The sequence below is a fragment of the Oxyura jamaicensis genome, chromosome 2 (assembly GCF_011077185.1).
Source record: "Oxyura jamaicensis isolate SHBP4307 breed ruddy duck chromosome 2, BPBGC_Ojam_1.0, whole genome shotgun sequence".
NCBI lineage: Eukaryota > Metazoa > Chordata > Aves > Anseriformes > Anatidae > Oxyura > Oxyura jamaicensis.
Genome location: NC_048894.1, coordinates 60,498,738 through 60,516,246, shown reverse-complemented (window position 1 = coordinate 60,516,246; position 17,509 = coordinate 60,498,738). Strand labels below are relative to the sequence as shown.

The following is a 17,509-nucleotide window of genomic DNA, read 5'->3' as shown; positions in this document are numbered from 1 at the left end:
CGTTCCGCAGGGCGTGCCCCCTCGGCCCGGCCTTGGGGCGCCTTGCCGGGGCTCGCCCTGCACCCCATCACGGTGCTTTTTTTCTCCTGCCGCTATTAATGCAAATAGAGCGATGATAAGGGGAACGGGCACCTTCCTGGGCTTGGAAGGAGCTTGGAGACGGCTCTGGGCGGTGATCTGTGCCCTGTGTTGTTAAGTGCCCTCCAGTTTTATCCCTAATGTGTTGCTTGGAAGGGCAGCGTTTTGTACCTCATTGATGGTAAATCTCGTAAAACCAGCACTGTTACAACCTCCTCATTTCGAAGAGACTTCCAGTTATCTTCAGCGTGAAACAAAGGAGTATCAGTTACATTGCTTCAAAGTGTCAGCGTAGCATTGAACATCTCCAGAGCCTTTTTTTTTTTTTTTTTTTTTTCTTTTAACAAACTTCCTGTGGGATTAAATGAATGCTTCTCTGGTGAGTTCTATAAACATTAATTGCGTCTTGACTGTAAAGTGTTTAAATATATTGAGGCCCAGAAGCAGATACCTTCTTTACGTACACTTAATTCCTTGGTTAATGTAATTGTTTAGTGACGATGTAAGAGCAGATGAAAGGTACTCTGGTAGTACGAGACAGTTAGACATGCTTTTCCCATTGTCTTATGTTACCCAGGTTCAGAGATGTTTGCCTTTGAGTGTGAAGTCAGTTTTACCTGGACACAACTCCCAGCTGCAGCAGAGAGCTTCTGCATAGAAGACAGTTGTGGGAAATGTCAGGTGTAAGCTCGTTGACCTAAACGTCAGTGCTTCTTGTGAACTGACTCCAGAGGAGCTAGTTTGCTTTATGACTCAGACTCTATGGAGGATGACATAGTCCTTTAACACATGAAGTTTTAGAAAGTGCTGGTTAAATTGGACTCCAGGTCACAGGAGGCTGTGTAGAGCATGCTAAGGGCTTAAATTGAAAACAAACTAGGCTTCCACATGGTGTGCAAGCTGTATATATACCTTTTGATCATGATTTAGAAATACATATATTAATGAGTTCCTCTGGTACATAATGCCAACAGAGGTTGAGAAACTGATTACAGATTTGATGCTATGTTGTTGTCTTTGAAAAATCCTGATGTGAACGAGAGTGGCGGTAAGTTACAGGTCAGCACATCTCAGTAGCATTATAAAAATCATCAGAGATGCTTTCTGAGAAAGTAATCCAAATTTCTTATTGCAAGCATCTGGAAGTTGTTTACCAAGTAAGTATATACTGGACAGTTCGTGTTTCTGTGTAATCTTGTGCGTTCCTTGTCCTTCAGAATAGTGAGTAGTGGTGTGAGGTTGTGTGGATGGTGAAGTTGGTGCCTTTGTATTAGGCGTGTCGAGTTAGAGCTGCTGCCTTGGCGGAGGTGAAGGGGCACCTCCCGAAGGGCCTGACAGCCGCTGCCACCAGGGGCTCCTCAGCAGGAGATGCCAGCTAGTGGGAGAAGCTTGTGGCAGTGGCTTTCCTTCATTGCACTGTAACTGTAGTGAGAGTGTAGGTGTGTTCTAATATTAAGTTGTTAATGGAAAAATAACTTAAATAGTTGCAGCTTGTTACTGAACGTGGGCTGTTACTGTGGGCCTCTTTGTTTCATTCATTAAAAAATGGAGTCTCGATATAGTAGCAGTGTGTTGTGTTTTTATTTTTCAGTGAGTAATGAATCATTCTTCTGCAAAATGACAGAAAGGGTGCCCATTTTGAAAAAGCTGACAGTGTAAAAATGTCAGTTGCTTCGTTTTAGAATAAACATGGAAGATTCATGTGACTGTTTTTCATTGTGTGTTCCCGTAATTTTTTCATGGTGTTCATTATAGTACTGTCATTTCCTCATATTTTAAAATCACATTTGATTTTCTTAGTTTGTTCCTGCAGCATCTATGGTAGCACTGATTCTATAAATGTACAAATGTGTTACACTGCTTCTCTGAAACCTACGCGTGCTTTAGGTTGTGCCCGTGCCCTAAGACAGACTTAGCTGAGAGCTTTGCCAGTACTTCTTGTCACTGATGATAATACCCTGAACATATTTTTTTATTATTTTGTGGAGTAATGCTGTCAATAAGTGCAGCTGTTAGCAGCTTTGTAAAATAAGTGCCACTGCTTGAAGTTGTATTGCTGCATGATGTTGTCTCAGAAGTTTAGTAATTTGCAAAGACAAAGCAAGGTCACCAAGGTAGGTTGGTGGGTCTGTAGGTGCCTGGTACTCCTACAGGCCTGTAGGATGCATTGGTGCAGCTACTGTCTTGTGTTGCTTTAAGTTCACCAGCAGTAGCCAGGCATAATCACAGATTATGGCTCCATCAGGCAGCGCTTTTCCAGACTGCATAATATTTTTTTGGTTGTCTCAGTTGTTGACCTTCTGTTTATCCACAGCTTCATAACACTCAGGAACTAAGGGATTTTAGCTCTCTCTAAGGAGTTGCTATTCTATTGTTAAATACCGTGAACTCAGAAAAGTTGTATTTCTCAGCTTTTTAAATGGCAAATAAACTGGGAATATACTGCACTAAAGGGGTAGATTGGAAAGGTGACGGTTAATACTGTGCAGGCTGACAACTACACAAAGGGTATCTTTTACTTATTTATTTATTTCCTGAAGAGGCTGACGTGAGCTTGTTCATTCAGAGCAGAAGTTTTGTGCCAACAGATTCAGAGGTGGGACATGATTTGAGATGAACAGGTTTTCTTGTCTTTTTATTTATTTATTTTTTAATGGGAACACTATTCAAGAACTGGAATAACTACCTCCACCATAACAGTGAGCACTGTAATCTTTTGACAGATGGTAATTTTGTCTTTGCTTTTTCCTTTAATGCTAGGCTCTTTCATTTGTATTTTTATTTTTATCTCTTTTTTTGCAATGATTGTAGTTTCAGATAATCTTTTTCTGATTAAGGTTGTTATGAATGAAAACTCTGAGTAAGTCCTTAAATCCATTACATGAACAATTGCTGTTTTCCCTTTCCTGCTCACCCCTTCATTAGGTTATGGTCACCCTGTGGAAGTAGTACGTGCAGCTCCTCCTTTTCTTTCTCATGTGCTCACCTGGTTGGTGTCATCAGCCTGATGTCCAGGCCATCAACAGAAATTCTAATTACAAAAACATGCCCTTGCACAGGGGAGTTGTATAGGTGAGTCTTCTTGTGATTTCCAGTGTGATTTTTTTCTGCTCCCTCTCACATAAATGCTACTTCTGCTGGTTTGCAATAATACCTCAGATTAGTTTAAGCTATGTTGCTAGAGCTGCAGTTTCATTAGACAATTCTTTAAAATAGCTGGGTTGGGAGTGTTCTGCTGTGTGTGTTAAGTTTTAAAGCTTTGCTTTAATTGCAGGATGGTAGCTTCCATACCTTCTATACTTATGAAATAACCAGCATTCATCTGTTAAAGTAAAGGGCAAGTGTTCAATTAACTTAAGAAGTATATACAAATTCTTCAATTTCAATTCCATCATTGCATCGTAGTGCTGCTACTTAGCTATTTCCTTTTAGTTAGGTGTTTGAAAAAGTTTTTGCTCTCTTTAGTGTATTTTATGAGTTTATCCTTTTGGCATATTTAGCATTTGTGGAAATGTCAGAAATTAAAATGAGTTACTGCTCTTTGTTTTATCAGCAACCTGTGCTCCATTGCTACTTATGAGGGTGTTTTTCCTTTCGCTTCTTATATTCATCCTCCTTCTTTATTGCTGTGTTTCTAACATTGTTCATCCATGTAACCTTCATTCAGAGTCTTTTCTTTTAGGCTTTTACACTGTTTGATCTCAAGAAACTCCAGCCCTCCTTTGTGTTCAACTCTGCCTTCACTTTCTTTGTCCTTATGAAATCAAAGAATTTACCCACTAATTTAAATTGAATCGTCTTGTAATTGAAGTTAATGATGCAGATCTTTAGGTTTTGTTGAGAAAATGCTCAGTGCTATGTCTTATTCCTTAAAAAAAAAAAAAAAGGCAGATAAACTGGTGTAGCATAGACATGTATTTAATACTGTGAAATAACAGTTGGCTTATATTTTATATTGAACAACTTCCCGGTAGTATTTATCTGTCATGTTATATGTCAGGGATAGTTATCCTTTTGTAGAAGCAGGAACAGTTAGTGCTGCTTTCATGGTATTCCATAGAACCTCCTTTACTGTCCACTTACAGATAGTTAAGGTAGAACAAAACTTTGACTTTGCAAGTGGACAGCTACGTTTGTGCAAGAAACTGTGTGTTATGAGCAAGAGGTCCATCTCCTTCCCCAGATTAGAAGAACTGCTATCTCAGACTCTGGCATTAGGAAACTGCAAGGTTGGTTTGAGCAGCCAGTGGTTCTAGAGCAGGGCTGCTCTTTTCTGTTGTTGGATCAGATACACAGAGATTGTTTCTACACAAGTGATTTTTTTAATTGTTTTGTGGTGTTACTTGAAAGAGAAAAGGAGAGTTTCAAGGTGCTTATTTATAACCTGCTCACACTGTAGTATCTGAATGCCTCGTGTGTACGTGGTGCCAAATATGCTGGCATAGACCCAGGCATCAGGACAGGTGGTGCCACTGAAGGTGGTGAGTGATTAAAATGTAGAGTAGCTTGTTTTACATAAGACAGGTCACATTTCTTTTTTTTTTTTTTTTTAGGAAGTGAAAGAAAAACAGATTACCTTTAGTTTAGTCAGAAGGTAATAATAAGAATAGGAAGAAATGTTACACCCGGGGAAGAGATAAAATTTATATAGGCCTCAAGTGAAGAAAAATGAGAGAGGGAACTTGAGAGATTGCTTCACAGATCTTCTGGTTTGTCAGGAGACTTCAGATTTTTTTTGTTGCTGTTTTGGAATGAAATAAAACAGGATGTCACTTCATCAGTTGTGTAATATAACATGTAACAGCTTATGTTAGGAAATCGAACATGTAATAGGCGTGACTTGGGAATTCTGAGCTGTTAGTGCAGCAAATTATAATGTAGTTTCCCTTCTACAGTTTAAGATGGCCAGTGTAACGAACTGTTGTTCATGTGGTTGTGCTTTGTTTTGGAGTTATAGCATATTTTCAGTGTTTTACATTGTGTAGCAGAATTTTTTTCCTCTAACGTGCAAGTTACAGAAGTGAATTGCCTAAGGAATATTTTTGCTCACATCTGTGAAATATTTGGCACGTTATTTTTTTCTAAGAAGTAACATCTTGATATACTTAATAAAAATAGAACTAGATCTCTTTAGTACTGGATCATACAGCAAGGCATGAAATACTCTGTGATACATCAGCTTGATTAAAAGTTAGGTGGAATGGGAGAAATTGTGGTAAGGTTCTCGAGGGTTTATAAAACATCTTGTTTAAGCTTGTATTGAAGGTTAGTTTCAAAGCTGTCTGTGATAATAATAATACAATCATAAAATCTTGTATCTTGGAAGGAAGCTCTGGAGGACACCTCTTGCTTGAAGCATGGTCGGTCAGAGCAGGTTGGTCGGGGCCTTGTCCAGTCAAGTTTTAAATCTCCTCAGGTCCACAGGTTTCAGACTCTCCAGGTCAATGTTTAACTGTCCTCTGTTCTTCAAGTCCAGGGGCCTCTGTTTACACACCCATCCTGTTGGAGATGCTCTAAACTTGCCTGATTTTTTCTTGCACCCTGTGCTGGCCACCTGTTTCTTGGGGGGAGCTCACGGCTTCCAGGAGGGACGCTGTCTGGCCTGGAGAAAGGTCACGATGCAGAGTCAGCAGGGGGACTTCTGGCTGTGTCAAACCAGCTGGTTCCTCTCTAAGGCCTCTCCCACTGGTACAGGTTTTTGCACTTTTTTTTAAGGCTTTTTTTTTTTTTTTTTAATGGTTTGACTCTTTGTTTCAAATGATTCTTTGTAATTCCCTAGTTAGTGGTTTAATCTGACGGTCCTCTTGCTCTTTGTTTTGGGCAAATATGATCTCAGACAATCTTATGTATTTGATTCCCATGTGTACAAATTCATATCTTCATGTTTTTTATTATTTAGATTAAAGGTGGGCTTGTGAGCACGCCTAACATGTCCTCTGCCTTACTGAGCAATAGGTCTACTGTTTTCTTCATCTTTCTTTTGAACCCTATGTCTTTATGGTAGCCTTTTTTGTTGTCTTTAGCAGCCTTTGCTAGTTTTGATTCCATCTGAACTTTGCCTTTTCTAACTCATTGTTGTATACCAAGGCAATACATCTGTATGTCTTCTAGGTAGTCAGTCCCTGCTTTCTTTTCCAGGATTGAGCTCAGTCAGGAGTTTTGTGTTTATCCTTGGTGAGCAAGTGTGGCAGACAGCTGGAGGAGATGCCACACACAGCTGCACAGGGACTTCTGCACCTGCATGCTGCTGTGAGCATGATGAAGTTCTTTTTGTCCATTCATTGCTCTTTATATATACATTAAATACTTACTATTGGTCCAAACATATTATACTAAATATAGCTATACAACCTATTATATTTAATTCTCGAAATCTGCCAGCTAAGAGAATCTCACTGAATTCACTAACTCAAGTTAGTTGTCTATTAGAAGTGGTATGTTGTTCAAATGATGTCCACAAATGCAGTTCAAGTCTCATATGTGCAATTATTCAGCAATTTTCACTTATGTAGTAAATACTTAGTGAAGTAATAAAACTCTAAACATGCAAATTAAAAACTTCATACTAATTGATCTTTCTTAGTAGATAGGTTTGAGTTCTGTTGCTTACATGTACTAATTTATCTTAATAGCATAAATTCTTGTGTTGTTTTATGTAGACTAACATTTAACCTTGTGAAAACCTTCTGTAGTAGGGGACTATAATGTTATGTGTTGATGTAACTTCTACTTTGTGCCCCATCTGCTTTTTTTTTTTACTTGAAACCGGGGAAGAATTATTACTGAATGGAGATGTTGATTTTTGGAGACCTTTCTCCCAAAGAAGGTCAGCAGGCAGTAGTTCTGAGCTTGATTTTTTGCCCCTGAGACATCTCCAAACAGCTTTCTGGATGTGAATATCTGAATTCATCTGAGTGCAAAATCCAAGTTTACTTGCTTCTTTTTAAGACTAAAAAGACAGTAGTCTCTCTGAGTAGCCTGACAGTGGTGGTGCTCATCTCAGACGTTAGTTCAGAGTCTCCACTCTGAGTTTCAGCTCAGCTGACATCCTTCTAAGAACCATCCCAACCTCAGGTTAGAGTGAGGTTGGAACCTTTTAGGTGTTCTTGAAAGTGCACTGCTACCGAACAGCACAGTTAAAAGCAAACAAAAAATCATGTTTTGGTGGAGGAATAGATAAATTGAACCATGAGCCACAGGCAGATGGTAAAAACAGTCCCTGATGAGTCCTGCGTCTTAGTCCAAATGCCTGTGTTTTATTCAAACACTGCACTACAGATTCAAAGAGCAGCCTATAGAGGAATAGATGGAATCCGGGGGGTGCTTATTCACCCTCCTCCCTGTCAAGAGAGTGCTCATTACTGGACTATAGAAGTGCATCTTCTCTGGCCCCTTCAAATACTGTGTTTTTTATTCCTAACTATTCATCCGCAAAGGCTGCAAACTCTCCTTTAAGGTTTTCACACAATGGAGTTGTTGTGCACCTGCAGTATCATGTATGTTTAGGTTTGGTTTCAGAATAGCAACTAGAAATGAGTAAGGTTATATTGCATAATAGTAGTCGGTCCTATGCATGAGTTTTAAGAAGGGGGGTGTGCAGTCTTAAGTCTTTGTTGTCTTTTCTCTCTTCAGCAAATAGAATGTTTCCCTCCTCCAAGCACATAAGGAATAGTAAAATACCCGCAGAATTTGAAGCAGAATAAAAGGCCTGCCTGCAAAGAGAGGACTTGTGGCATAAAGTTATGGTGGGGGCAAGAAGTGTAGAAGCTAAAATTAGAAGGAAAAACAAGAGCTGTGATGCTACTTGATATCTTTGCCAGAAAATAGCCCATATGTTTTGGCTTTGTTACTGCTGTATAAAGATAATGGAGTAAGAAATAAAGAAATGCTCATGCACAAAAAAGAGCCCTTGTCATGGCTGGCTTTTTCCCATTTGATTAAATTACTACAAATCTTTGCATATTTCCTGGTTAGATGCAGTATAAACAATAGTTTTTATACAAGTTCATTTTCAAAAGTGTAGCCAATAATAGTCCCCTCCTAGACCTCTTCTATTTGTATGGAGATTTTTTTTCTAAATAAGGTGTTTTCCCAAGCCCTGTGTGGAAAGATGGCTTATCGTCTTTGTATCAAATAGCTGGACTACCACCACGTTTTGATCTGGCCTTTGTAAGGGCCTGGATGTCTGGAAGTAGTGTTTCTTTAAGATACTTAAGAAAAAAAAAGCAAACAAACAAAAAACAAAACAAAACAACAAAAAACAAACTAATTTACACTGTTAATTTATTTTTGAGTAATGTTTTGATGTCTGTGTATGCAGTATATGTAAACAAATGCTGTGTTTTGGCATGTTAGGGATTTTTGTTCTGCAGTTGATCGCAAAGGTTTTTGGAAGAAGACTAAGAAGATATTTTGTGTATTGTACTGGATATATGATGCTAGAATGTTTCTCATTTCTTTGTTTGCCAAATTAGGCAAGATAATATTTTTTTTTGTTTGTTTCTCCAGAAATGTCTTCTACTGTCATAAACTGCAGTTCTCATTCACTTGCAGCTGAATGAGAACAGCTGCATTAAAGTGTAAATAAACGCCTACTACTGCTTGGATGCTTTGAAAAGGTTCTGTCATCTGAATCTTTTCTGGTTTGGAGAGAGTTCTAATGAATGTATAATTCTAATGCTTGAACCTGCTGTTGACTATGGGTTCTCTCAAGTCCATAAAATAAAATGGACTATTATTTTTAGGAGTTGTGAAGAGTGACAGGCTACGTAAGTATCTTTACTGAGCTAGGAGAGTTAGGAACAGTTGTGTACAACCAAGGACTTTGAAGCTGTAGGTAAACTGACAGTTTCTGTTCAGTGGAAATAATTCTGCGTGCACCTTGCAGGGTGAAGAGGTGTAACAGAGCTTCCAAAAGATTTTGATAACACTTCTCCTGAGGTTGTACTTCTGGGAAAGTTTATATCAATGACGTGTGACTTTGAGTATTATAGAGCAAAAGAATTTGTAAATTTATTACATTCTTTCTTTCTTTGTTTTAACTCCAGATCTGAAAACTTAGCTTTTTCCTGTTTTTTTTTTTTTGTTTTTTTTCTAAATAGGGAATCAGAGAATAAAGATGGGGACTCCTGGATCAGGACGGAAGAGAACTCCAGTGAAAGACAGGTTTTCTGCGGAAGATGAAGCTCTGAGTAGCATTGCCAGAGAGGTTTGTTAACTTGAAATTGTTTCAAATTCAGAAGTAGGGATGAAAGCAAGTTCGTTATTCAATAATTAGACAAAAATATGAAAATTAATACAAACTAAGAGTCCTTTAAATCAAAAAGAATTACATTTACTGGAATATTGGCATAATGATTCATTGCTTGTATGGTTAATGTAACTTCATATGATCATGTGTAAGCTTAGCAAATATTTTTACAGATATATGCTGTAAATGATTATTAGTTTATGATAAATGAGAAATCTAGTTGCTATCTTAAAGTCTAAAAACTAAAAAACCAAACGCTTTCCCACTGCCGTGTGCAATATTCCTAAGATGGTAAGTGTAGTCTGTTAGTATTAAAGGTGTAATAATTATTATTAAATGTATTTGGAAGAGTTGACAAGCATTCTGTTTCAAATGTGAAGTCACTTTTCTGCCAAAATAAGCCTAATATATACTATACCAGGTCTTTTTTAACAGGATCAACAGCTTAAAAATAGACAGTGGAAGGTAGCCAACCAAAAAAAGCTATTGAGAAGAAGCTGATACAAAGGGGAATTTTGTCCCCCTGGTTATAGTAAGGAGATGTCTTGAATTCAGAGTTTTACAGTCCACTGTTTGGGCTTAAAGTTTTCTGGGAAGAAACATTGTGGATGTGGAAACAAAACTTTTAGTATTATTTGTATTGAAGTGGATACAGAAGCTTTGAGCTACATTATGTACAAAGTTGTTAACTGTAGTTGACATAAAGAAGTGCAAAGAGTGGACTCTAACCAGCCTTGTAAAGTACACTGGTCTGTTTGTGTCTGTGAAAGAAAATCATATAATAGGACAAAATATGTAGAGGACAGATGTCTGAAAACAGCCACTGTATATGTTTTCAAACAGAGCTATTGTAGACTGTAGGGAAAAAGTCATTTTCATTTAGCTGTGAACTTTCTGAAAGCTGTGTTCACACCAGATCTGATGGAAGTTCACAGTGCATCACATATGTTCTCTGGGGGACTTTGAGTCCTGTATGGTCCATCTCCTACAATTTGGGCAAAACATTTAAGGAGGAGAAGGAATCTAGCTTTAATTTTTCTTTTTACCTGTTCTCTGCATGGTTCCATTGAAGTAACATCAGCTTGCAACTTAGTCTAGTCAAAATGGTCTCAGTAGCAAGGTATAAGGTGTATTAAGTTTCTTAGAATTACTTCAGGGCTTTATGTTCACTTAGATCACTACTATCCTTAATTGAAATTTGGGCATGAGTTTAATTTAAAGAAAAGTGAAAGATATTCCCCCTTAATGCCAAATTAAATTAATACTAGGCCCGCAGAGGGAGGTGTTCTGTCACAGGGATTAACAGAGTCAAATATGCCTATTCTAGGGATTAATATGTGAAGTCTTCCTTCCTCTTCTATTAAAAAAAAAAGGCAGGGGGTCAAAAAGTTTATAACAATCAGCATTCATGATTAATCTAAATATACTGAATATAACTAAAATTTTTATGCTGATCATCCTGCCACTTCAGGGGTTACACATTTCATTACATCTTTAACTGTTTTATGTCTATTAATTTCTTATTCTTAAAACCTATTTTAATTGTTCTAAATATTCTTTCTGATTAGAATTATTTTTTCCCTTTCTAATATTCTGGCATTTTTCTGTATTTCTAGGGTCATCTTTCATGACTTGTTAGGGAGAAGATAATTTTATGTATTTTAAAATAAAATGATTTGCTGCCTTTACACGCATGTTTTTGAGGCTGTGTATATAGCACCATCTTTTTGTTTTGTTTTGCTGCATCAAGTTTTCATTTTGAGTCTTAGTTCTACTTGCTGTCCAATTTTAAGTAGTGTGAAAAGTTGTACGTCATGAATGTTTATTAGTACAACGTTTACTACTGTCAGGTTGTTAATCCCTTGGTCTGGACAAGCTATTAGATCACGTCAGACAGCAGCTGTTGTCATTGAATTGGTTGCTATAATTAAAGTATTAGCCAACTTACCCTTAAAAAATAAAAAACAAATAATTGTATTTTACTTTAAAGGAACAGAATTCACTTCCCAGGATATAACAGCAGAGGTCAGTTAGTAAATCTAAGTCCTGTCTTTGAATAACATCTCATTTGAAGCTGCGGAAATATTTCCATTTTCCATGATGATGGCATGGGACATTCCAATTCTCTGTGTACAAATATATAAAGTAGATGTTCTCTACTGTTCTGAGTCTACTATCTCAGCAACATGTTTTGTTTATCTTCTTATTGTCAAAGGGTGTCCTGTTCTTCAACTTCCTCTTCTGAAATTACCTTTTTAGCAGATGTTACTCAGAACAGTTGAATTTAGTCCTATAATCTACAAATCAGATGCCTTGTGAGGAAAACGTTTCTCAAAGATGTTCAAAGCAGCAAGAAACAGTAAACAGAGCATGCTAAAACAAAAGGCTGGCACTCAAGGATGATCTGCCTGGAAAAAACTCCATAGAAGTGCTTTGGAATTCAGAGCAGTCACAAAATTCCACTAGGAATTGTCAAAGTTTGTAATACTAGCAAAGACTTCCAGTGCAGTCTATGAAGTTTTGGGGTTGTTTTTCTCCTTTCTTTCTCCAAAACTTCAGATTTAAGAAGGCACTAATCTCAGTCTTCCACACCACTCTGATTTGACAAAATTGAGATTTCTTCATTTTATGGCATGTGTCAAAAAAGGGATTTCTTCCTGATGGTGTCACCAAACATTTGCGTGCCAGGAAATTTGGGGTAACAAATTCTTTGAAACTGATCCAATAAACTCACTTCTGTAGAGTCCTTTCTTTCTGCACTGATTGAACTTTATGCATTGTCTTGTATGAAAATATTTAATTTTAATTGCAGACAAGATCACTACTGTTGGATTTGAGGGATGTGGTCAGATTTTTTCATTTTCTCTCTTTACTCTGTATCAGAAAACTCTCCCTCTGATGGTAGTGCCTCCTCCATTTCACTTCTTGTAGCACTAGCCTTTAAGCACCATTATGTAGGGAGTTTTTGTATCTTTTGCTTGCCAAGGGAGTTTGCATTGAGACAAGCTCTTCCTCCATGCTGTTGAACTAATCATAGCATGAATATGCTAAAATATCAACATTGGAGTGATGGTGTATCACTGCCTTATCCTAAGAACTTCTGAGATACCAGACCACTTTCTTTGGGATCTACCCCTTGGTGCATCTGATTCTTCTTGGCATTGAATTCCCTGTGCTCACTGAAATTGAGGAAGGGGATAAAAACAAAGGGAATAAAGGGTATATACACCTATCTAGAGATGGGGATCTCTGCATCCTTTTCTAGAAGCAACATGCTCTGTGTTATCCTGTGTCTTATGAGAGATAAGTTGCCACTTGCTGTATTATTCTGTGTCTTAGGAGAGATTAGTTGCAGTTGGTAAGTTTGGAAGTCTTGGTACAACAGGGAGGATTGTACCAACAGGGCGTTTGTTTTAAAAGCTATTAGAACAGGTGGCAGCTATATTGTCTAGATGTTCCCTGCAAGAAAAAAAGGAACTCTTAACATAGTTTTTTTTGCATTGAAAGTTGAGTATTGATAAATGTCTTCAGATTATAGCAAAGTTGATTTGAAGTCAGCTAATCTTTTATAAAAGAATGCACATCTCCTGGATAATATAAAGCATTCCTTTAATGCTACTTTTGGGTTTCTTTTCTAATTGTCATAATGGATTCTGGAGGTGTAGGCTTTCTCAGATTGACAAAGAATGTAAGAATATATATATGTGTGGAAGACAGCTTATTCTCTCAAAGCTCTGCTTTTCCAAATATCAGGTACTGCTTGTCTAATGTGACTTCAGGCATCTGTCCAGATTAGGTCCTTCCATGTGAATCCCTTTTTTATTAACTATTTTTTTTTTTTTAAGTTGAGATTCTCAAGGCTATCTTCATGGTCGTACATTAGACACTGCTGATCTTAGTCTTCTCTCTGCTGTTTTTGTGTAGATTCTGTGCTTATAAAGCTGTTTTGTGGACATTGTGTCTGTCCATCAGCGTCACTTTCATTTGTTCTTATGATTTATTGTGTTCCTTTTAAATATTCAGTAGTAACTTCTTGTCAACAGGCTTCTTATACCATTGACACCTTTTTTCCAAGACCAGCCTTACATGCAAGAGCAGATGTTTTGATCACATTTTTGGTTTTAAGATTATATTATGAATTGAGGAAAGTTAACCTAGTCTTCGTCGTATTGAATCTACTCAAAGGTCAGTCAGTACCTGTTTCTCTCTGCATGTAACTTCAACTTTTTTTTAAAGAAAACACCCCAATCAGATTGTTTTTTTTGTAGAAGCTAGATGAGTTTTGAATGCATATTTTAATAAGAGATCACTCAGTTTTAAGTTGGCTATTTCAGTTTAAGTGTTAAGAATAGCAACAAACAAAATGTTGACTTAACAGTAGTTCTGTTAAAGATACTTTATTGATGAGGTAGTCTAGAGATTTTGTAATCTTTGTATAATAAATAGAAGAGAGAGTAAGTCATATCAGAAAAAATCCTAAACCTTTAATCATGTAAATATTAAGATTTTGTTGTTTATAGTCTTTCCCTGTCAGGGCGCCTACCTGGATAACTTGATTTAGGGAACCTGCTTTGGCAGGGGGGTTGGACCCAACGATCTCTGGAGATCCCTTCCAACCCCTACAATTCTGTGATTCTGTGATTTGCTTTGTGGGCATTTGGAGACAGAGCATGCACATCAGAAATAGGTGTGAAAGAAAAGGTGTGTCTGAGGAGGAATAAGCAATCCATTTGGCACGTGAATTATTATGCTGTCTTGAGTCCGGGAGATAGTAAGGAGATGAGGGTAAAAGAGCATGGGAATAAGAATGGAGAAGACGTGAGAAACAGGAGAGAGAAAGCATGCTCACGTTATAATAAATGATGAAATAAGCTTTTATGAGGCTGGTGAGGTAATAGTGCGTAGTAGTATGTTAAGAAATACGGTGAAAGTTTCTAAAATGCTCATCCTAATTTTTAGCTGACATGAAGTCTTGGGTATTCTCTCAGACACCCTGGTGGCAGAAACTGAATCTGGTAACTAAGCACAGGAAGCTGGTGCCCTCACAACTGCCATCTTGTGGAAGAAGAAAAAAAGGCAAACCACTTCCTTGCCTGAGCCTCAAGAACATTGGAAAATGCAGGATTAACACTGCATATACCTCGATAAAAATAGAAAATGAGTTGTATATCTTGTAGCCCATGACAAAGCAGTTTTAATTGTTTTAATTAAAGCATTCATATGTTTCCACAGGTTAATAATATATTTTAGCATAGCCTATATTTTATCTGTATGAAGCTTTTATACTGAATCTGATTAAATCCCCTTCTCTATCATATGGAAACTAAAATCAAAACACTGTTGTTTTCTAGTGATTGTCTTATTGCAAGCCAGGGGAAAGAGGAAGAATGCCTGTCTACACTGTGGAGGCAGATGTTATGTTTGCCTAACATAGCAGGAGGAAAGCTTCTACCATATCGATTCAGTGTAATAGCCTTTTCATTTTGTGAAGAACTTGATCATTGCTGTGAAGACACTAACAAAAAACACTTCAGAAAGGAAAGACTCTAGACTATCTGTACAAAGGTGTTCAAAATCAAATCTGTTTCTTTTTCCTATTTCTTTCCTTTCTTGCCAAAAATATTTTGTGTGTAACTGAAGAATTGGGTGTTATCCCTGGAAGATTAAATAGTTCCAAAGTTTTTCAAAAGATTTTGGCAGAGAATATATTTTTAAAAAAATCAGAAAAGAGGAAAAAATGGCGTAAGCAGAGACAACTTTCTAAATAGCTGTAAGTAGTTGTTAAAAATAATTGCTAAAATAATTGTTAGGTGAAAACAAGGAAACTGACTATGTCACCTGTAATGGAAAGAGAACATTCTGTTTCCACCATATATTTACTAAAATATATACAATAAAATAAACTACTCAGTGATTACTGCTACTAGGTATCTTATGTGCTTGAAAAGAGCAAAACCTGGTATATTCTTCTAGCATTAAATGCTGTTTATGTAGGCTCAAGGAAACATTATTTATATTTTTGAAATGAGTATTATGAATGAAATTAATTCCAGAACTCAGAGGCAGATGGATGTCTTAACTCTGTTACTCAGAGTGGAGCTAATACCCAAAGAAATGCAGATATGGCACTTTGTTTAAAAGCACCTTTGTGATTAGGATAGAAGAAGGAATATAAGAAATAGTGTTTGTGTGTTTATGTATAAAGCAATAGATTTAGATTTCATTATTAAGTAATCCTTTTTAACCCTTTTTTTCTATTCAAATAAAGTCTTGAGGGCCTCTTCCATCTATCTACCCAATCTCTTTCTTTTACAGAGATCTTATCTGTACTCTCATACTTCCATTCTTGGTCATTTCTCTGAATAAATTTCATGCAACATTATTGTCTACTTCTGTGTCCTATTTGCCTTCCATAATTTATATTCAAGGGACTTTTTTTCTTTCTATCCACACATGTAGGTATGCTGGTGTGGATCAAACAGGTCTGGTTGTCTCATCTCTGATTTGCAGTTGAAGTGACTAAGAAAGCTCAGCAATCTCATTTCTTTATAGCAGCTGTGGAAATCCCCTTAAGAAGTTTTCAAAATAGTGTCAAATTTGCTAGGTTATGGACAGTCCAGAGTTTAACTTTTTACTTCAGGAAAATAGGAATTTGGTATATGTTATAACTTCTTAAGAAGCTGCACTTCAATTAGCTGATATTGGAATATATTTAGTATAAGTAAAAACTGTATTGTTGTCTGGTCTATAGGCTGTATATAATATAACAGATGAAACAGAGATGAGGACTGTAACAACAACAAAGTCTTGATTTCCTTTCTGTGCCACTTTTATAGTCCTGACAGCTTCACCTTTTCTACTCAACCATCTATTCAAAGCTGGTGTGGCAGTGTATTTCCCCTAACAGATACTTAATGGATTTATTTCAATGTAGCTAAATAATTTAAATACATAACACAACAGAGTAGATAGCAGCACCTAGGAAGAAAGCTATGTCCTTTTGAATAATGGTTATTTCTTTATTAATATTAATTTTAAATTTCAGTTACATAGTTATAAAGATTTGCATGAATGCTCTTAATAACATGATTTTGCTCTCTAACAAATCTGCTGAAAACACAGAATTATTTGATGGCCTTTTGAATTCAATGTGATTTGTCTCTTGCCTTGCATTTTGGTCTTCTTGAAATGGTGTACTTGTTGGACAAATCTAGCTGCTCAGATTAATTGTTAATGTAGTACTGAACTGGCTCTTGCTAAAAATTTTCTCTAAAAACATAAGGCTTTTTCTTCCATTTCAGGCATGTATTTGACAACTAATACGTTTGTAGATTTTTTTCTGAATTTTATGAAGGGTTTAGTGAAATGGAAAAAAAATAGTTTTCTGTCTATTCTAGGAACATGGCTGTGAAACTTAGGCTGTAGGACTAAGAGAGAACGGTGAAACAGGCCTTGGTTTTTAGCACGGGCCAGTAAATGCATGAACTTGCTATCTTTAACCATAAAGCCCTGCCATGATCTAAAGGCTGTCTGCATATGTCTGCCGATCTATAGACAGAACTAAAACCAGATGTATCAGCTGCTTGAGTCCTTTCACACAGACACACATGCAGCACATAAAGAGAAAGTTTACGTACCGTATAAGCTATGATTACAGATCATTATAGAGTAGGGTTGCAAGGGAGAAAAGACTTCCTGTTGCAGGGGATTCTCTTGCTTTCTTGTATGGATCAGACAGGAAGAAAAGCGGCTTTATTCTGCTGTGAAAAATGATAAAATAGTGGCAGTCAATAGTGCTTGCACTGACTTAGAATCACTTCATCTGAGTATGGAAAATATAGAAAAGCATTCTTGACAAGTCACTTGAAGTTAAGACAAACTATTTTAAGTGACAAAGTTGTAACGTGTTTGCCTTCTTTCTTGTTATTTAATAGATATTTTTGTCCCTGTATTATAACTTAAACTCTAAGTTAAATACCTTTTCCTTTTTCCTGAAGCACAATAGAGATAGCTATTTACAGTTTTCACAATTTTTATAGGTTTTTAATGTTTTATATAAACCTATGCTGTACCTATGGCAAAAAGAGAAAAAACTGCTTGTAATACAAAATCTAATTGCATAAAATTGCTTTGGATTATAGGAATTTCAACGTTGTTGATGTTTGTCATAAGCTTTTAATT

At 36.8% G+C, this 17,509-nt stretch overlaps 1 protein-coding gene across 24 annotated transcripts in view; it reads left to right on the top strand.

Moving 5' to 3' along the window:
* The window catches only part of LRRFIP2 (LRR binding FLII interacting protein 2), a 55,703-nt gene that overhangs the window by 514 nt on the left and 37,680 nt on the right, over positions 1–17,509 (top strand). For 14 of the 24 annotated variants that reach the window (XM_035317769.1, XM_035317768.1, XM_035317765.1 and 11 more), the window contains exons 1-2: positions 1,104–1,126; positions 9,180–9,286. In XM_035317769.1, the coding sequence (XP_035173660.1) occupies positions 9,197–9,286 (90 nt within the window). In that variant the 5' untranslated portion in view covers positions 1,104–1,126; positions 9,180–9,196. Of the gene's footprint in view, positions 1–98; positions 458–1,007; positions 1,127–2,169; positions 2,193–9,179; positions 9,287–17,509 lie in introns of those variants that run through there. The other 10 variants (XM_035317756.1, XM_035317777.1, XM_035317775.1 and 7 more) reach the window with 4 other exon arrangements.